The sequence below is a fragment of the Barbatula barbatula genome, assembly GCF_947034865.1.
Source record: "Barbatula barbatula genome assembly, chromosome: 7".
NCBI lineage: Eukaryota > Metazoa > Chordata > Actinopteri > Cypriniformes > Nemacheilidae > Barbatula > Barbatula barbatula.
Genome location: NC_136770.1, coordinates 20,668,141 through 20,688,406, shown reverse-complemented (window position 1 = coordinate 20,688,406; position 20,266 = coordinate 20,668,141). Strand labels below are relative to the sequence as shown.

Genomic DNA, 20,266 nt, shown 5'->3' with positions numbered 1-20,266 from the left:
TTAAGGCCAGATCAGTTTACTGGAATGCCTCTTTTGGCATTAAAAAATACGGTCAAGATGGACTAAAATCACGCAGTGAAAAATAAGCGCTGAAAAGGCACAGTTGTTTTGCGGGCCGACCTTATTGCATATGCATTTGTAGGAGTTTGTCTTTCAGACATTTAGGGGAGGAAAATATTCAAATGAATCATGCAACGTGATTAACAAACTTTTACTGATTTTGCGTCATTATTTAACGCCCCAAAAACCATGGGTTAAACCCTGCGCTCTTTTGCGCTGCTCTTGATGGATTGCGTTGATCACTATGGAAATTAGATAACATTTGTCAGTAAATCACCTGCAGAAATTTTCACTCTTTTGAAATTGCTCTCAATTTCTCTTTGCCTTGTTTAGTAAATCTGGCCTTTAGTCTCTATTAATAAATCTCTATTAATCAAAAAGATCACGAAAATCTATATAAGCTTATTTGTGTCTCAAAAATGTTCTGGTTTTACCGTCTAGAAAATACTGCAAAAAGAAAATCCATGTTGAATGAGGAGCGGGGTGCCCTTGATTTACTCAAAGCCTCTAGGGGAACCATATGGATCTTCGTCACCTGCCCAGCTTTGAAGTTCCCAACCTCAGCAGGACGTCCACCAAATGAGGGATCATATTCTATTTGATTCCATTTTTTCCCTCTGCATTGAGAGATAAAACAACACGTGGAGATTTGTCTTTATTACGTGTACCCTGTGTAAGATCCTGAAGTCTGGCTAGTGAAATCCGAGGTTCTTAATATTGTTTGCTTAGTGAGTGAGTGCTGAGTGAAGAAATGAAAGGGACGTGTCTGTTAGACACACACTATATTTATATCAGCTGTATACGTAACCACTAAAAAGAATTTGGATGTAATATCTTCCCTCTCCAAACCTGTCTTTATTTACACACCCTCAAGTTGTTGGATATCTGTATACATTTCTCTGTTTTGATGAACACGGAGAAAGATATTTGGAATAATGCTTCATGTCAAACAGTTCTTGGCCAACATTGAGTTCTGTTGAACACAAAATTATAACGCATATTTTGGGTGAGCTTCTCTTTTAAATGTTAACGTATCTGTAATATACCGTGAGCTAAATGTCACAAGTGGCACTGGCCAGCGCAGTCAAGCGCTGAGCGACTGTTTCACAAAGTAGCAGGTCGTGCAGTTGTCAGTTGATGATGTTTTCTTTCATAGCTCTGCAGGGTCCAGTGCACAGTTAAATGAAAAGAGTGCCATTATTTACCAGACACTTTTCAAGGACCTCTGACTCCATCTCCCATCAGCGTCTCATCTATCTTTCTGTGATTCTTAGAAAACACACAGTTTTTTGACACCGGGTCAAAGAAAAATCTCCATTCCCGGGCGGCAACACCATCCCATGAATCCAGTCTTCAAACACTTTAGATGAGGGCTTCATCGACTGATGCCGGTGAGGGTTTGCTTTACATTTTAAAATCCTGACTACTCTTTAAAGGGAAAATTCACCCATAAATGGAAATGCTGTTATCATTTACGCATCCTCTTGTAATTTCAAACCTGTATGACTTTCTCTCTTCTGAAAAGCACACAAGATAGTTTGAAGATTGTTGGTAACTGAACAACGGCGGTACTTCCTTCTTCAAAAGATCTTCTTTTGGTGTTTTGCAGAAGAAAGAAAGTCATACAGGTTTGACAAGGAGGTGAGTAAATTTAGATTATTAAATTATTAATTTTAATTATGAAAGTGAATGCATGGCTTGGTTTAATTTTTTGAAATGGCCATTGTGTCTTTTTTGACTGACTGTCTTTGTTTTCTGTTCCTAGTTGGTTCACGGAGGTTTAGCTGGTCCCCCATTTACTACCAGTCTGACCAGCCGATAAGTGTCCAAAACCTGACCTATAAAAATCAGCTTGGTGCCTACTAAGGAAAAGCTTTCTTGCAACATTGTATAATGGGCAAAGGTTGGGAAGTGTTCAGCAAAGGGACATGAACTATGTCGTGGATGCATTCAGCAGTAGGTTGTGCTGTTTCGTAGAGGAATTTCACATGACCTGGAATGGGGGGGTTATATGAAATTCACAAGTTTCCTTGTCAACTCTGTGAAAATTGTAATAACTTTTTGGTTTGATATGATAACTCTGAAGGAAGACTTTTGTATAGTAAATTAATCTTCTTTATTATTAAATAAGCAGGCCTTGTCTTAACAGTTAACATTTCAGTTTTTTTTGCTTTTTTCTAAATCAGCTGCAGTGTGTTTTGAGATACATCAGTATCAGTTTATTAGTTCTTGTGACTCAAACCCACAACATTGGTGTTTCTATAGCACCGTACTTTAACAATTGAGAGACAATAATTTTTTATTTACCTCTGTATTGCAAAGTAAATAAAAGGGGTATAAACAGTACAGCATGTATCGAAGTAAACTGGTTCATTCATATGGTAATCATCTGCAATATATGCAATTGCCATTATATAATTTATATAACTTAAAAATGCCGTCTCCAAACTGTGAATGACAATTTTCTTTTGGACGCGGCAGTCTATTGATGGCCAAGTCAAGATCTACAGCTGTGTTAAGTCTCTTCCAAAATATTTGTATGCAACTGAGACACTTAAAATCAAAAGGTCCAGTTCTTGACCGTCCATAGGCTATTAATGGAGACAGAACGGCTTATGAAGAACGCGCAGGCAATACACGTGATGCAAATAATCACTATCCAATAATCAAGTCACCAAGCTGTGACACTCGCTGCATTTAGGGCGTGCTTACATTCTCTCAACTAGAGGTGTAGCCACATGAACACCATTATCAGGGCGCCTTGAGGTGCCACAACTGCGCACTGCATCCACTCTGCGCGTCTGCTGGAGGAGATGCGCATCGCATATTTCTAACCAACCGCGTCTGCCCCTGTCCACTAGTATTTTGGACCACTCTGTTGGAGGAAACGGGGCCCGTGTGTGCAGTGGATACGCCAGAGCTCTGTGATTCGTGAAGTAATCGTCGGGCTCTTTCAGGAATACGCGGAACATCTCCGCGCACCGTGAGGGAATAAGCCTCATTTTCACACACTCGTCCTTTCGAGGGGCATTTATTTATTACTTAAAGTGAGTGGCCGATATTGGAAAGATGTTGCCGACGAAACTAGGGGGGTATATGTGCTGAGGTTTATCCTATCACTGAATATGGAGTAAAATCCCACGTCTTTTCTTATTTTAAGTGGGAATACAGTGAAGAGCATCGCATCACGGTGAGTTGATACACTGTAACAGTTACATATTTATAATATAAGTTGAACCTGCACGCGTATTAATTTTCTGCAAGTTGCATTAGCGTCATTGTAATTTTTGCATTAGTATTAAATTATTAAATTCACTATCATTATAAATTCTGCATTTCGCTAATATAGCCTACGACTAAGCATAAAACAAAAGGCTGAAATACTGGACAAAGCTATTACAATAGATTTTTTAGTTTACGCATAAAAATCAGTCCACGTCCCCAATGGTTTTCTACTCTTATGCAACGCACGGATAGGCTAATACACGCTGTTTGGATGTCCGTTGAAAGGGGGGCGTTCACACAAGACGCATTCTGTTGTTTCTTACGTGCTGTTTTTCTTAACAGTCTGTCTATACACATGTGTCACGGACGTTATTTGCCATGGCGTCTCCAGCATTGCGTTTTCATGACGGCGCGTCAAGTTAGAAGCAGTTAAACTTTTAAAAACGACGGCTCTTCTATTCTGGTGCCCTCCTTCTTGCTTGATTCAGGGGGGAAATGTGTAGGCTACTGTGTAGACCCCCTTTTAGGAGCTTTAGACGCGGTTGTGGTAATGGTGTATGTGTGATTTATTTGCCGAGTTGCACCCTGATCTCAGTCGTCAATAGAGTACAATTGCATGCAGGGGGCACAAATCTCTTTCTGCAGATAACTTAGTATTCCATCTGAATGAGGGTCTGAATTGACTGTGAGCTGCTGTGTGTCTTCATCTCCATTAGTGGTGTTAAGTCATCCGTTGCAAAAATCCCCTTAGCCTTAGTATATACATATTCCATTATCTCCTACTGTATGGAAGGTATGGGACGGAAAGAAAATGGGACGAAATGAAATGACACAAAAATAATTTTGAATATCAGTTCACAGAAGCTATGGAAAGCCTGGAAATACCTGGGAATGGGAATTTGGGTTTTCGTGGTCTGAAAATAAGGAAGAAATAATAAAGTCAGAAATATTTATTCAGTAAACGGAAACATACATTTACCTGCTATAGTAAACCAGATATTGCTTTGTGTGATTGCTGTTTGTTTAAATCGATGAATTGCTATAACGGACGTACCTATAGAAAATGGAAATCTGCTCCTGCATTGTCCAAAATTATTGATCAAAAATTATTCAATGAACATATCACACATACATTGATTATCTTTCGTTATCTGACGTGAGCTAGTGTCTTCTTAAGTAAACCTCCAAACAAGATCAATATAGTCATCAGCCAACACTGCCTCTCTAGCTTGGTTTATAATCTCTCAAAGGTGTGATTTAGCTCTCGAAACTTTGATGCCATTACAGTATCTGTTGCAGGAGAGAGAGCGGGAATGAGGTGCGGAGGGAGATAGAGATAGAATAAGAAGCACATCCGGATCTATCCACCCCACATCTGCTATTCAAATAGCAACGGGATCCTTCTCTCGTGTGTTCATGTTTATTTATGGATGCATGGCTCATCTCATTTTGTTGCTAACAAGCACAGCCAAATTAGAGGTGAGAACATTGAGAAACAACGGTGAGTTGAACCTCTCCATGGCACTGCCTGGCTTCCTCTGGGACTATTTACATCTCTCATTGTGCTGCATAAAGTTTATGTAAAAATAAATGTAAAAATAAGGGTGGATGAATGCATTGTTAGCTTATATAATAGGGAATTTTTCCAACCCTGTCACTCTTAATATCCACCTCGCTTCATTGTGGTACCTACGGCCTGTTTTGTAAACTTTAGTTTTTGTCTGTATTTCCTTTGTCTTATTTTTGTTTTTTTGTCCATCTCTGGCTGTCGAGGCTTAAGGCAAGAATGTGCTGCAATGGTTGAATTGTGACATCTTCCTCTTTGTTAAGTGCACTTCAGCTACTCCTCTGGTTCCGCAACATTTCTGTGAAACACACTTCTGCATTCAATAGACAGCGAAAGAGAGAATGCGTGTCTAGGAATGTTGTTCCATGTTGTGCCGCTTTGTGCTCCTTTTCTCGAATGCTGAAGCAGAATATCTACTGTGATGGAAGAGAGCAGATTTGTGCTTTGGTCGAACACTGTAGATATTTTTGTGTCTCTATTAATTCATTGTTGACCACTTGCACTCAACCCAAGGATCTTTATGAGTATTAAAACCTCTATACAATGATGTATATTCTCTCTGTACAATGACATGGGTCATGACAATGACATAACACATGGGTCAGGATCCAAACTGGACCAAAAAGCACCATGTAAGCACCCCTTTATGATTAATGAGCTACATTCCAAGTCTTCAGAGGACATCATGTAACTTGATGACCAGACCAAAATGTATTCAATGTATTAAACATAATCTTTTCCTTTACATATTATTAGTTCATAAAATAGTACTGTTGTCAACAAAGAATGACACAATTCTCTTACACGGACGTGTCTGACTATTCGTGGCATCTAGCATCATCACAGTTCTCTTCTCACTTGAATTTAACGGTCTGATGGTCAAGCCTGGAACATGATTTATCATCGTTTGCTCAAACACATAATATACATCAGCTTCACACAATGACGGATGATTTATAGCAGTGGTGTGAAACCAACTCCCAATCCCAACATTTAACACCAAGCAACTCATATACAGTGTGATGTACAGTAACGCTTATAAACAGCGTGTGAGACAATTCAGAGCTGTAGAGTTAGTAGTCACTGACACATTTATCCAAAGTGACCTACGAAACATGTAATGTGTGCAATCTGCCTGGAGTTTGACACGGTTGACTGCATTGATCAAGACTAAAATAGTGATGGTTTAAGGATGTGTTCTTGTGGGAATTGAACTAGCAACAATTCAGTTACATGCCCACCACCCAGCCATTTAGTATGGACAGGCCACATTACCCGCAACTTTAGTCTGTCTGTAAGGGGGTGACCAAGAGAAGGAATCAGCCAGAATCAGCATCAGTTGTTGGTTTTCGTTCTTGTCAAACAAACATATTCAGAACTCTATTCATAACCTCAAATTTCCTCTAAATTCAGAGATAAATGATAGGTTCATAAGAATGTGGTTCCAGAACCAACCCTCAGGCTCAGACTCACCCTAATGCAAAATCTGTGGTTCCGGTTTTGCATCAGAATCCAGATTTTATGATCAAGTGTAAACTCAACACAGTACAAAACAACAAAAATCTAAAGCATTTAAACTTTAAACCAAATAATTATTTGAACTGCAGGAGCCCAACAAGCAAACTTAAGACGAGGTACAATTTAAATGTTGTAAATGCATAAACAGCAGAATAAGGATGATTGAACAGATTTATTCCAACTAAATGATTGACTTTCAATGTCAACAACAAAATACATTTTTTTTTAAATATGCACAGAAATATGTTTAGTTGCTATTATTTGTATTCAGGACCCATTTTGAATACTTTATTGTTTCATAAAAAGGTAATTCATGTGTTGCAGATCTGCTCTGATTTGGGTTACTATCCACCAGTTAAGAATTGCAGCTCTAAACCTAACCTTAAAATCTGATTGGTTGTTCCAGGATCAAGACAGATGGAGACACAGGAACACATTTTACTTGTCAAATTCATTGTCACTTAATAATGTTATCAATGTTAGATTTACAGTTAAAGCACAAATCTAAGATCTATTGCCTAAGCAGCTTTGAGAGGAAGTATTACTGGATGATTGGCTGGAAATGCAGTTTTCATCATCAGCGAGTGGGATGTTGGCATGTAATGCGTTATATTCACGGGCACTACGCCCCCTTGCCATGTTCACGTTGTAATCACATGTGGATGGTTGTGCATGCCCTCAGTGTGTTTTTACACGTTTGAAATGAGCCCCCAGGCCCACCAGATCCTTTGCAATTACACTGGGCTTTTGGGAGAAACAGACGCCTTTGACAAACTCTCCCATCAATTATATTTACAAAACAATGTCGTGCTAACCAAAAAGGCTTCTCATTTACTAGGAAAATAGAAGCATTAGATGCTTTACATTGCATATCACTAATACAGAGGTGCCTCATAAAATTTGCCAGCACAATCTAGTACTCATGCCTCTCGTTGAAAGATAAAAAAAGCCAAGATCTTTTTGGCACATGAGGTTGCATGCGCAGGTCATAATTGAAAACAACAATGACTGTAGCGTTTGGTGAACTGTGGCCACGGTTCCCCCATTCAGTGTCACAAGCCGAGCTGTGAAATCAAATCTGACAGACTTTCCCTGAGGCGTAATACGTCCACGAACCTCAAAAGACACCAAGCAAATCCACCCAGAGACCCCCTATTTCTACAATTACAACCGGTCGCCCAACAGTTATCTACATAAGAATACAGCAGAAAACAAGTTTCTTTGGAGATCATGCAGTTATAAGAAAATGACATCAGATTGCCCTTCCTCTAAATTATATGACTTTTCATTTTTCCATTTAAAGGGCCAGCGTGGTAAAAGATAAGCTGTTCCGAACTGTGTGTACACAAATGATTTTAAACCTCAGGGTCGATGTTGTTACGATCTCCGCGACAATTCATTATGTGCTCAGTGAAGACTGACTAACTGCAGATAGAATGGAAAAATAAATATAAAATAAATGATATGGCCTCAGGCTAGAGAGCTGGAACAGTGACAGTTTGGGATTTTCAAAGGGAAATAAAGCAAGCAAAGACATGTCTTCAGTGCTCGCTGGTGGAATCTCCTCGTGAAATGCGGTTAAAATCCCAAAGTGCATGCCAGTCAAGATAAGTTTTACGAGTATTAAAAATAGAACAAAAGCCTTTTGATGCAGAAGTTCACAAGATAGCGGATAAGGACCTACGTATGAATCATCCCTTCATTTTCATGAAGTTCATTCATTTTCTCAAGTGAAGCAATGAGTGAAAAAGTGAAACACCGGCTATTGTGCAAACACTTTCCTGATAATACACCAAACAGATCATCTTAATGTGGGCTATGTGGGCAAAATGTAGTGAGCTGGCTCACTGCCTGCTGCCTACAGCTGCCTCCTAAAGAAAAAAGTTTCTTTAGGTTGCTTATTTAGTTGGAACAACCTTCGTGTCAGGAAAGTGTCTATTATGCCGTAAAATGCTGTCTCTCTAGGCAGCCCACTAGATCTTGGAAAAGAGAAAAGATAGATTGTATATACAGTAAGTATGACACATTTTTCTGCTACATATACATAAAACTGAGGTAATCACAACGAAAAATGATCAGTGAAGTTGTTGCCTGCAGATGCCGCTAAATTTCATACAGTGAACCTTTAAAATTATGATAATAATAGAATTATAGGAGACAACGGTTAGCACGTACAGCTGATACATGTACAAAGTACTGTAGACAGAACATTTTGTCTTGGAAGAATCTGATTAGAAATTGCAAACGTCTCCATTTGCTATTCAGTTGATGTGCCTGTTGTAGAAGAAATAATGGAGATATTATCCAGTTCTCCTGTGTAATTATTTTGTTTGGGAAATTATTCTGTCGGAATCAACCCCACGCAGAGCATCCAAGGATGTGATTTAGCCTAAACAGTATATGTAGGTGGAATCCTATGTATTACTGAAAGTAGCGCTAGTTTGAAGCTAACAGTATTTAGGTTGGCTGCTAGCTCCTATTAATAGTCAAGAGAAAGTAGCTTTTGAGGTCAACAAATTCCAACCCCCGATTTCTTTGATGTTGCAGGTTTCTGTTTGTTTCTTTGGTTTCGCATGTAGTGCATAATCTAGACCGCTTTAATCTTCAAAAGTTTACTAATAGGAAAGTGAAAAAACACTGTATAAATATGCTGGTTTGGATTTCACTTGACTGTTTACATTTGCATACATGTTGTTAGATTCTTTTTAGTTCAGAAATAGCAATCCCATTGATTTCTGTCACATTTCCACCTTTGTTCCAACAACATTTATCCCCGCAGCTAAGGTGATCATTTCAAGAGGGGTCTAATCCGTCAGATCAGTCTATAAAAGCGAAGCGTCTGTCAGATTTGGACCAAAATGTCTCATTTTAATTATTTCTGTAATTACTTTCCCCACAGATTATACGTCTCGCATTCAAGGGAAAATCATTCCATTCACAAGCAATTGGATGAGAGTCATACTTGCCCTTGGCAACTAAAGATGACGTTACTATGGAAACGACTTGTGGTGCTATCAATCATTGGCTGCCTAGCAGGTAAATTATTGTGCTGCTGAATTCATTCAGACTGAATGTTTTGCATGTTGTTTTTGTATATATGTAATAGACTGTCACATTTATGGCATTTGAAAGAGCATATTAAATTATAATCTTAAATTTTGGATTAATTCAATCCTGTGGAGAAAATGTATCCTATTTAAGAGGAAAGTTTTATCATTTTAACTTAAATCACAAGTTGGTCTTGTTACGAGAAAAAAAATTACATTGAGAAGGCATAGTTGACCAAAGTGCTTATCGTTTTATTTTCAGATCTTGTATTCTTTTGTCATGTCACTCATTTTGTCTAGAAAGTGAATTATACAAAATGTACATCCCTAAACTTTAAAATCATCCAATACAGTTTTACTACGCAAATTGTGAAGAATCAGTTTATTCTAAAAGATCATATATGTGATCCAAAACAGTCCAAAATAAACCTAGCACCCACCCAAACACCATAGCAACCACATACATATGCTCTGGCAAACACCCAAAACACCCTAGCGTTATAATCATGTGTGGTCACTTACATTTTCCTCAGAAATCCATTCCCCAAAACAACTTTTAATTATTATCTTTTAGGCAGATGGGAGTTTTTAATTGATTTGCAAGGCAGTTTTTTATTACCTCCCTTCATCCAGTCCTCCTATTTGCGTTTACATCCGTACTCCCCGAAGGCTGTAGTGAGATCGTGGCCTAATACTGTGTTAGTCAAAGATGATTATCGGGATCCTTGGAATGGAGGCACGTCTGCATCTCTGCAGCAGTCACTTCCTCTCTCTGCCTCTCTGGACCCAACAGATTACAAATGAAACCCGGAATTCAAAGGCATCTTTTTTCATCAACTTATTTTGGTTCTTTGATGACAGGAGTTCAGTTACTGCAACAGAAGGTTTGATTAATGAAGGAACAGATGTTATTGTTTGGAAAATATAGACTAAATTATTTCCTCTTCGTCTTGTATTCAAGAAATCGAGAACACTGAACAATTACAATCGGTACATACATCAAATACCTATTATTTCACGGACAACTGTAGTTATGCTTTGATATTTTAACAATAGTAGCTGAAACATGAGTTCACATAAGATGCTTGTTTAAGCATGCTTGCTGAATTCACTGGATGTTTTATAAAGGTGGCTGCGGAGTGTTACTTAGTCATGTTAATTAATACAGAGGAATTAATGGCTGAGAGTCTCTGGCATCTATTTAGACATTACATAACACTCAACAATAGGGACTAGATGTCTTGTGTAAGGAATGCAAAAGATGTGAATAATCGTGTTTACTGTACATGCGTTCTTTAGTCTTTCTAGTGCAAATATAGTAAAATGCAGTTATTAGCTGTGGAAAGATATGTTTGATCTGTAGAGGTTAATATTGGAACATTTATGTCTTATTTTAAATATTACAGTAATCCACTAATCCAGATAAGAAATGCATCTTTTCTATGTACTATATTATCTTTTGCTGAATCTCCTGAATTTGGAGCGTTTTTTAATCACTTTGACATGTTTTAGTTAAAACACAACCGAATGCATTTAATGAAAACATTAGCCAGATTTCAAGCTTAACTGCGACTGTGAGAGTCATTTTTGTGATTTATTATTTTATGTATAAAACTACCCTAAATACTGTACGTGATGTACTGTAAAGGACATTCTGTGAAAATATAGCATTGGTACCTTTAAAGTTAACCTTGTCAAAGATTGGCCATGTCATTAAAACATAAATGTCTGTTGTCAGTCAAATCATTCATTTCGGTATCATTATAAATGAAAGATGTGTATTATATCTTAAAATATAGGTTGACAAATATACTGTCCATGTGTCCCATGGTGTGACATGGCAAAAATGCACAAAATAAACAAATAATAATAAATTATATTACATTTATTAGATAAAATAAGAGATTTATCTTCATTCATGTCAACTTTACATATCCTATTCAGTCAACAAGCCATATCTAGATGTCTCAACGCACATTACCTATTTTGTCATTTTTATGGCTATGATTTCTTTGATGCTCCTTATCTCATAATACGATTTATTCCATAAAAATATTTGAATGCTACTTTAGGCTCATAAATATGCTATATTGAGCGGTTTAGATGAAGCATGTCAGCTTTATTGTTTAGTTTTGTTCCAAAAATGAGAAAAGATTTTGAACTCTACATAGTGAACACACAAGCAAAGTGATGTGAGAGAAACATTATACTGTATAGAAAGAGCACTCCCCCGTATGCTTGTCATCCAATCAAATTAGTGGACCGCATCTGTTTTCCGAAAAACAATTATTGGCTATTGGTATTTGCCTAAATCAATGCATCCTTAGAATCTTTAATGTACATTGAGTGGATGCATCCAACCCTGTGAGGAGCTTGTAATGCAATAATGGAAAGAAGTTGGCCACCGGAGTCTGTTATTTTTTCTAAGTGGAACTAAAAATGTCTCATCAGCTCAAGCAGAAGATGGCGAGTTTTTCGGTCCAAGCTGGAAAACCGAGCCAGAGAACCTGATACTTCCCATCCATTCTACTGAACAAGAGGCGGTTTTAACCTGTGAGGCATCTGGCGTCCCGTCTCCTCAACACAGGTAAGAATGACCCTGATCTAGCGCTCCGTGAGCAATTCATGCACCCATTTATTGCCGTTACAAACCATTTAAGCTGCTGGTTTTGGCATATCGGCAGCATTTTCCCCTTGGGATTCAACTTGAAAAGTAATGGAACTGATTGCTATTGATTTTCCAGGTGAGAGGCAATTTATTTGTCCGTCTAGTTAACCATTACAGAAAACTAGTAAACTGCTGTATCGCCAGCAGACTATTACAGTGCCATCTTAAACTGTGACCCATTTTCCATCTGCTTTCCAGAGTTTCACTGGTGTCAACGATTTTGCATCCTGTGAAGACTGATCTAAAAGAAAAACAAAATTGACAATTCAGCCTACTTTGGTAAACATGGCAGAGGAAGTTACGGACTCATTATTTCTTGCTGTCTGCACTTGCCAGCGAGCGCTTTAGAAATTAGCTTTTCAAATTCATCTTTTTGAGAGAGTAATATGCTGTAAAGACAAAATTGGCCTTGAAAATGGGAGGGGTCTAAATGACTAATTTGTGCTTGAGATTCTAAGACACTGTCCCACGTACTCCCTCGTGGGGCGTCTGGTCTTGAAATAGCAGCGTGCTCTAGCTCTGTGGTATATTGTGTTTCCAAGCTAGGGTCAGCAACATGTAAATGCTCAGGCAAGCACAAGGGAGGGAAGCAATAACCTTGCGAGTGACATTCCATTTAAATGCTTACATCTCCCTTTAGAGTATCTCTGTCGAAGACGCAGGCCTAGATTAAACGTAGGAAAGTATCAATGCACATTTGCAAGAAGAGCATTTAAAGGGATAGTTACCCCCAAATTCCAAATTTGTGTGTTTCTACGTTGTTTTTTTTCCTTAATACAAAATGAGAAAAATAGGACTTTAGTGAATATTGCTTTTTTTGTTCTGTGGTGACGAATAATGACGGACAATTATATTTTTGGCTAAACTATTCTAATTTAACTTTTGCACAAACTATAAACTGATAGTCTCCAAAGTCAAATGAGTTTGACTTTTGACCCAGCTCTTCGCTTATTTATGCAGAAATGCAACCATAAACTTTCCTGTTGGAAAGGTACAGGGTAACTTATGCATATATTCAGCAACATGCAAAATAGCCATTTTAAACTCTGTCAAAGCAAAAATACACAGCACTCTATTCAATTCATTCAACACAAGTGTTGTGTATATTTAATTTTAGACTGTCAAGGCCATGGTTTTTACAAAGCTACAGACCGTGTGATTGTTTTAAAAATCTCACATTTATAATACTTTTTTCCCATTAAAAAACAGAAAACGGTTTACCGGGAAACAGTGTATTGACTGGCTTTAAAGACCACCTAGAAGTAATCTGCAGCTAGTGATTCTGGGGTCACTTTCTCTTTGTGTGTTCAACCCTGACTCGCCCCCGTCCGTCAATACACCTCACCACTATACATCCAGACACTGATAAGACTGGTGACGTTTTAAAGATCCTTGCTTGGGTTAAAAAAGAAAGACGTGTGATAAGACATCTCTAACAGTATTAGCTCAAAAGGTGAGGTCTAGCACAGCGAGTCATTTCAGGTGTGTTAGCAAAGGAACAGTGCAGGCAGTTAGTGTTGAAAGGTATAGCCAATTCAAGTAAAACAATAATGGAAATTGACAAAGTTCCAGCTGAATCTGGTGGTATTTGAGAGTCTGGAGAGACCAGTGTTAACTTTGAGAACACAACATGGCAGGCTACTTTGCGTCTTGGTTTCAGATTCCACAGTAAAGTAACTCACAGCTGAGTCAGAGGAGAGAACTTGGCTGCCTTTTGCTTTTCTCTCACCAGAGAAATATGGCTTTCTGTATCTTTTACAGTAATAGAGTCAGGTTTATAGACACCATAATACAGCTTTATGAACCATTAGCGAGATCTCATGAAGAAATGTTTTGGGGGCGTGTTTTCATCCCCCCAAAAAATCGGCTAATGAAAATGAGGTATTTTGGACAATTAAGCACACTTTCCCTAAAACGTCTCATCACGGTAATGTGGATAAAATGTATTCTCATTAGTATAAAATCAAAACATTTTTGTTAAATAAATAATGCAGCATCAATAAAAATCAGGACAACAAAGTGATACAGATTATAGTTTTACTGGGGTTTCACATTATTATGCATATACAGCCCTGGAAAATAGAGACTATTTGGGAAATTCTTTTCAGTTTCTCAATTTACTATTTATAGGTATGTGCTTAGGTAAAAATATCATTTTAGTTTTATTCTGTGAACAACTAACAATATTTCTCCCACAGTTCAAATAAAAATATTGGTAGTATTGGCAGAATATGAAAACTGGATAAACCGGTCAAAATAACAGAAAAGATGCTCTGTATTTTTCAGACATCAAATACTGCAACGAAAACAAGTTCATAGTCACTCTTAAGCAGTACCACAGTAAAATGTGTACATGTAAAAGTTCAAACAATATAAATGTAAATATACTATAAAAATAAATATAAATAACTATTTCTCAATACTCTTACAGTAGTATTCGTTTTAATAAACTGTATGCGTTTTATTTGGAGGTTAGTGATAAATGACCCAGACATGTTCTTCACAAGTCTCATAAGATTAACCACTATTCCTGTATTTTGTGGTTTGTGTTTGTTCTCTTTGGTCTTGAGAAAGGGATGTTAAAGCCGAGTTATGTTGCATTGACGTGGTTCTGCAGTTCTGCATAGCCCCTAAAGTAAAGTTCTGTTTCAACCACTTCAAGTTCTCCAAGTTCTCACACTTCAAATGTTTGAAAAAACCCCAATGAACTTTAGATTGCATCTTCCCGATCTACATTTAACCTGACAAGATTTGTAACCTGTCAGGTGTCCTCGCGAGAATGTGAGGATTTGAACCCTGGTCCGCAGAGCAGACAGACATCAGAGACGGGTGTGTTAGGAGGAGCTGGTTAAAATGCAGCGATTACAGAGAAAGTCGGAGGTGCGCTGGTGTCTGCTCTCATTAATTCGGCTTCGGTGTGATCTACAAGAACGCGGGTTGCTTTCTAAGTACAGAGATTCATCTTTTCGAACCGTTCTTTTGGAAAGATAATTGGAATAAAGTCACACTGTTGTTTTTTTCTTTTCGAGTTACTGTCCTAATGAGCAGGTGTAGGTTGCGCCTGTGGGCATTCTGTTAATGTAGCCTGATAAAATAAAGGATGGAGGTTTTTGATCGTGATGCTATAAATGACGTCTCTGACAATTATGATGATGGTGATTGTGGTGGTTCTGACAATAATGAAGATCATAATGACAGTAGCGTGGATGGAAATAGTGAGTCTCAGTATGATGCGAGAGGGAAGTAATTGCCCACTAAAAGTGTCAGAAAAACCTTGGCCGTTTGAAAACTACCAGGAGCCTTAGGCTTGCTACTCATTATCTGAAAATATTGTGGCTCCCCGTCATCACTAAGCCTTTTTGATACCTGTAAAGGGGCTCCTTGGAGACGGGATTGTTTACAATTCTTCGTCAAGCTTTTATAAATGATCATTCATGCACCAATTATTGACGGAATTCAGTTTCCTAAACTACCACTGTGATTCAGACCGAGGTAAAATGTTTCCTTTAAAAACTACAAAGGGAATTATTTGCAAAGAAAGTAAATAATCTTTTAAACTATAGTTGATGGTTTTCATCTTTTCTGAGTCTCCGTATAGGTATCATTATATATTCTAGTGAACATGCTGGTACACAGCTGGTAAAACCAATATTTGGACAGCAGGGTGGACCTATGGTAGAATGCAGTAAGTGACAATTATTTATTTTTTTACATAAATATGCTAAAGTAAACTCTAATATACTCTAGCTGTGTGGTAGACTCTAAATTATATCATTAAATTACCTTATAAATAAACTATGCTTATATGTTAACTTGACACATTAGACGTTTTGCTACGTAGTGTCCCAGTTCTCCTTCATTTACGCGCTGTCACTTTAAATTCTCGTGAGAAACGGAGCAAAACAAAACTGAAACTGTTTCGATTCCCGACCCTGACTCTTCTGCTGCACTACCGATATGCGAAGCTGCGCCGCCTCGGTATTGCTTATGTCAATGATGTGGATTTTTTAACCTTACCGTGGGCACAGACAAACACGCTTTGTTTACGTTTTCGGTTTTAACGGGCCCAGGGAAAATGGAAAGTCGACCGGAAGGGAATGTGTACACAGTGCCGATCCTAGATGTCTAGGGGCCCTTAGCAAACCTTGTGGGGCCATGGTCATAGTTAAATTTAGATAAACATAACTTAAAAGTATAAGACATAAAAATCATAACTATAGTGTAGTAAATCCAACCTACCCATTAACCAACTAGCCACATTTTGAGGTCTTTAAACAATCAGATACTAGAATTCTTGACTATTGTTTTGCTTGTTTTCATCAGTTATTAGTCAGACTGAACCGCAGAAGAACAAAGAAAAAAAACAAATGTCAGCAGCAAGCTTTGTTTCGTTGCTGAATCTGGCTGTATAATGAAGCTGGCTTAATCAGATCGATGCATGTGATGAGTGTTGGTGAGTTAGCTTCTCTGGAGACCACAGTCCTGATTGTGTTTGCGTCTCTCCAGATGGTCTCTAAACGGAACGCTCATTGATCTTCGTGGTGACGAGAGGCGTCGCCTGTCTGGAGGTAACCTGATCATTACTGGCCTGGATCGAGACCAAGACACTGGCATCTACCAGTGCGCTGCCTTCAATGCCCGGGGAACCGTTCTCAGCCAGAAAGCCACACTACAATTTGCATGTGAGTTATATGCTGATTTATGTCAACGCTGCTGTGTGAAATGTTAAAAGAATAATTCACCCCAAAAGTCAATTTCTTTAATTAATTATTTTGGATTAACACTTCGTTTCTTTGGATTAACACTTGTGTGTGTAAAATGTATATGAATCAATCAATTAATTCAAATTTGGCAACACATCAATAACCTTTCATCTAATTGGTGATCTAATCGGTTCATCATGTGTCTCGTGTTGAAATAACTGGTCATGTGACCCAATGAGACCAAAAGTTGCAGATGAAGTGCCCACCTGAGTTTATTTTGATTTCATTTAAGCGTAATTTGCATAAATCATTAATAGTTTTATCTTACACACCTTATCTTATTATATGCAGACAACTACAAATAAGTCATTTGTTTACAACCTAATATAATCAATTTATGGCCATTATGTGTCATGATTCTGCTGCATCATGTTATGTTTCTCTTAGTGTAGTGGCAGGATCATGACAGAACCTCATGTTTAATGTGGAGAGAGGCAATTATTATGGTCTTACAGACACTCTCTCTAGTCTCGTCTTTGTTCCCATCCTCTCGTTACCCTCGTTATTGATTAATGCCCTACACCTGTTTCCCTCTTGATTTGCGCCCTTACTTAATGCCCTTGTGTCTTCTGTCTTGTGCTGGTTCATTGTGATTTGGTTGGTGGGTTCATGTCTTGTCAGTTTAGTTATTTGTAGTTCATGTCAAAAGTTAATTTAAGTCTTGTTTAAGTGTAGTTAGTTTTAGTCCTGTCATGTTATTGTATCCCTGTTTTGTTCTGTTACCCCCACGTGGGTCTATGTTTTATAATTTATTATTAAAATATGTTAACCCCTTACCCGCTGTCTGCACCTGGGTCCTCTCTCCGTGTCTCACCACGAGAATCATGACATTATGTTGTATAATTTATACACTTGTGGTGTGGTCATGGCTAAATATTGTAAAAGCTCCTGCATTGATGTTTGATATTCAGATTGAAATTGCAGATGAAACCCATCAAAAGAGCTGTCAAATGCAACAATTTCACAGTGCGAAACACCATTTTATCGACTTCAAACTCCATCAGTCATTCGTATTAGTCATCAGGTTGATGGCTTCAACAGCGTCTTTGTGCTCCGCGTATTAATTGCTGTGCCGTCTGTTCCACAAAGTAAACCACCTTGTACTGTATGTGAATAACAATCTAGACACCTGGCTGCCGCACAGATGATTTGAAACGCCATCCTTGGGCTGGCTAAGAGAAATCAGATGTTCGAAACAGCTCTACTCAATGAAAGGAGACGGATCTTCTGAGATGAAAACACGCCTCTTTTTGTCCGAGAGCAAAGGCTCTCCACAATCTATTGATCCAACCGCTGGAATAAAGAGAGCATCCTACATTTCCACTAGGAGGCACGCTGTAACTTGGGTGGGATCATGAATCTCAGTTCAGGGGATTGCTTAATAGGACGCCTCTTGACATTTATTTCCCTTATTGATCATTTGCGAGTCAAAGGGGAATCATCGTTTTAATAGGCCGATAATGCTGCTTGGTTTCATAATGTCAATGTGCAAGAGCTGGATGCATGTTTGATTCTTTTCCAGTCCGCTAACAGCATTCCTTCATTTATTATCCGCTGACAGCTGCCTTGACAGTAAACTGACTGAATGGTGTTGGGTTCGCAATCCAAAAAAAAACACGTTTGTCATTTGGAGATTTATGGCACAGTGGTTTTCCATTGACTGTATTTTGGGGTAATCCTTTCCTGGGGCAAGATTGGTTCATGCACCTTTCTCAAGGGTGCAACGGCAGCAGAGCGGATCTGTGACCTAACAGACCCCTCGGGTTCTGGTCGATGAAAATGTCCAGGAATTCAAAGCCAAGTTACAGATGTTTGGGCAGTGCCAAGCATAGCAATGGATATAAACAATTTTGTGATGAGGTGTTCCTTATAAATGTTTCAATTGTGCATCGGTATGTCATCACCCCCTGTGATATACCCCCGACGAAAACAGCAGGAGGGAGATGTGAGCTCAAGATGAAATGAGACAATTTCAAGTGTGGTGTGGCAGAATAGGATATTGTTCATTAAATCGGGTGAGCATAACGCAATACTTTTGCGAGGGCAGAATAAAACGAAAATCCTCTAATTTTGAGCTTGGTTTGACTAAAAGTGTTCTTGGAAGATATTGACGTTATATGAAAAGCCAAGTGCTACATTGTTTTATTGATGGATAAACCCAGCGCATTTCTCAAGATTCAAGATGGCAAGTTTATGATGAATTTTATTTCAAAATTAAGCTTCACGTCAAATTAAGTTTTGACAAACCGTGTGGAGATACGTATGAATGTAACCTGAAATTGTATGTTGTTAATAGAGATTCAAATGAATGCCCCCACATGTGGTTTAAACTATGATTGGTTACCAAGGTTCTTCAAAACATCTTCTTTTGTATTAAAGAAATAGAGCCAAATTTGCAACGACATTAGTGTGAGTAAATGAAGATATTTTTTTTTGGGATAACCTATCCCATTAGCTGAAGCATCATCTTTCTGTGCTGTTACCTGCACTTCGAGATGTGAAGCCCACATCTCAAACGATTTTTTAAGTACGTCATTAACAACTTCTTTGTTCAGTCTGGCTCTCCGCACAGTTTGTTTACTGAATGTAAATGTCCTCCTCATTACCTTAATTTTTCAGGAGTGAGTGCAGTAGCCACTCCAATAAATAAACAAAACTCTGTGTCTACAATACAGGATAAATCTGTAAGACTCTGACAACTCTGTGTAATTACAGTATGTGCATGGCAAAGAGTTATGCAAATAAAACCATACAGGTTTTATGACCCTCGGCTCTTCCAACTCACCATCCAGACTGATATTAATGTCTTTCATTTAAGAAACAACGCACTTCACTGTGAAGATGTCTGGCCTGCCCCGTGGTCTGCATCCTTCACGTGAGTCGAGCCTTATAGATTTGAACACAAGAGACCATTAATCAGAGGCATTGGCTCTCCAGCACAGAGACATTCATCCTGTTACAGCGAGCCGGGCAAGTCCCGCTCTCTCAACTTCCTCTATGGCTTAGTGTGTCTCTGCGGTGTGGGACTTCTTTTTCGGTCATCAGGGATGGCTCATTTATCTTTCCCACTGTTCTTAAGCACCTCTCCCTAATCCTGATGTTTTCTTCTTTTGTTTTTCAGGGGGGTTTTTCTCGCCTCTGCAATTTGTCTTATCGGTCACATTGACTTTGTGTTAGAGGCCATGACTCTTGGCTGTTTGCTTAAGGGCTGACCAGTTGCCAACTTTAAAACCCAATTTCTTTGTCACAGAGCAAGAAGAAGGTTTTAATCACGATTGGAAGACGACTTGGCCGCCAACTTTCTTTTTTGCTGTTAATTTGATGGATTATTTTGACACGTATTGACAGGGAGGCTACTGGGATATTAGTGTTTGTGCGGTAATGATGCAGCGTGCCGCTATTGTAGGTGGAGATGATG

The 20,266-nt window shown here is 38.5% G+C and overlaps 1 protein-coding gene across 1 annotated transcript in view; it reads left to right on the top strand.

Moving 5' to 3' along the window:
- The first annotated feature begins 3,236 nt into the window (after window positions 1-3,236).
- cntn3b (contactin 3b) overlaps window positions 3,237-20,266 on the top strand; it is a 43,051-nt gene continuing 26,021 nt past the window's right edge. The window contains exons 1-4 of the mRNA XM_079461371.1: window positions 3,237-3,250; window positions 9,270-9,406; window positions 11,869-12,004; window positions 16,592-16,767. Of these exons, the coding sequence (XP_079317497.1) occupies window positions 9,352-9,406; window positions 11,869-12,004; window positions 16,592-16,767 (367 nt within the window). The 5' untranslated portion in view covers window positions 3,237-3,250; window positions 9,270-9,351. The remainder of the gene's footprint in view (window positions 3,251-9,269; window positions 9,407-11,868; window positions 12,005-16,591; window positions 16,768-20,266) is intronic.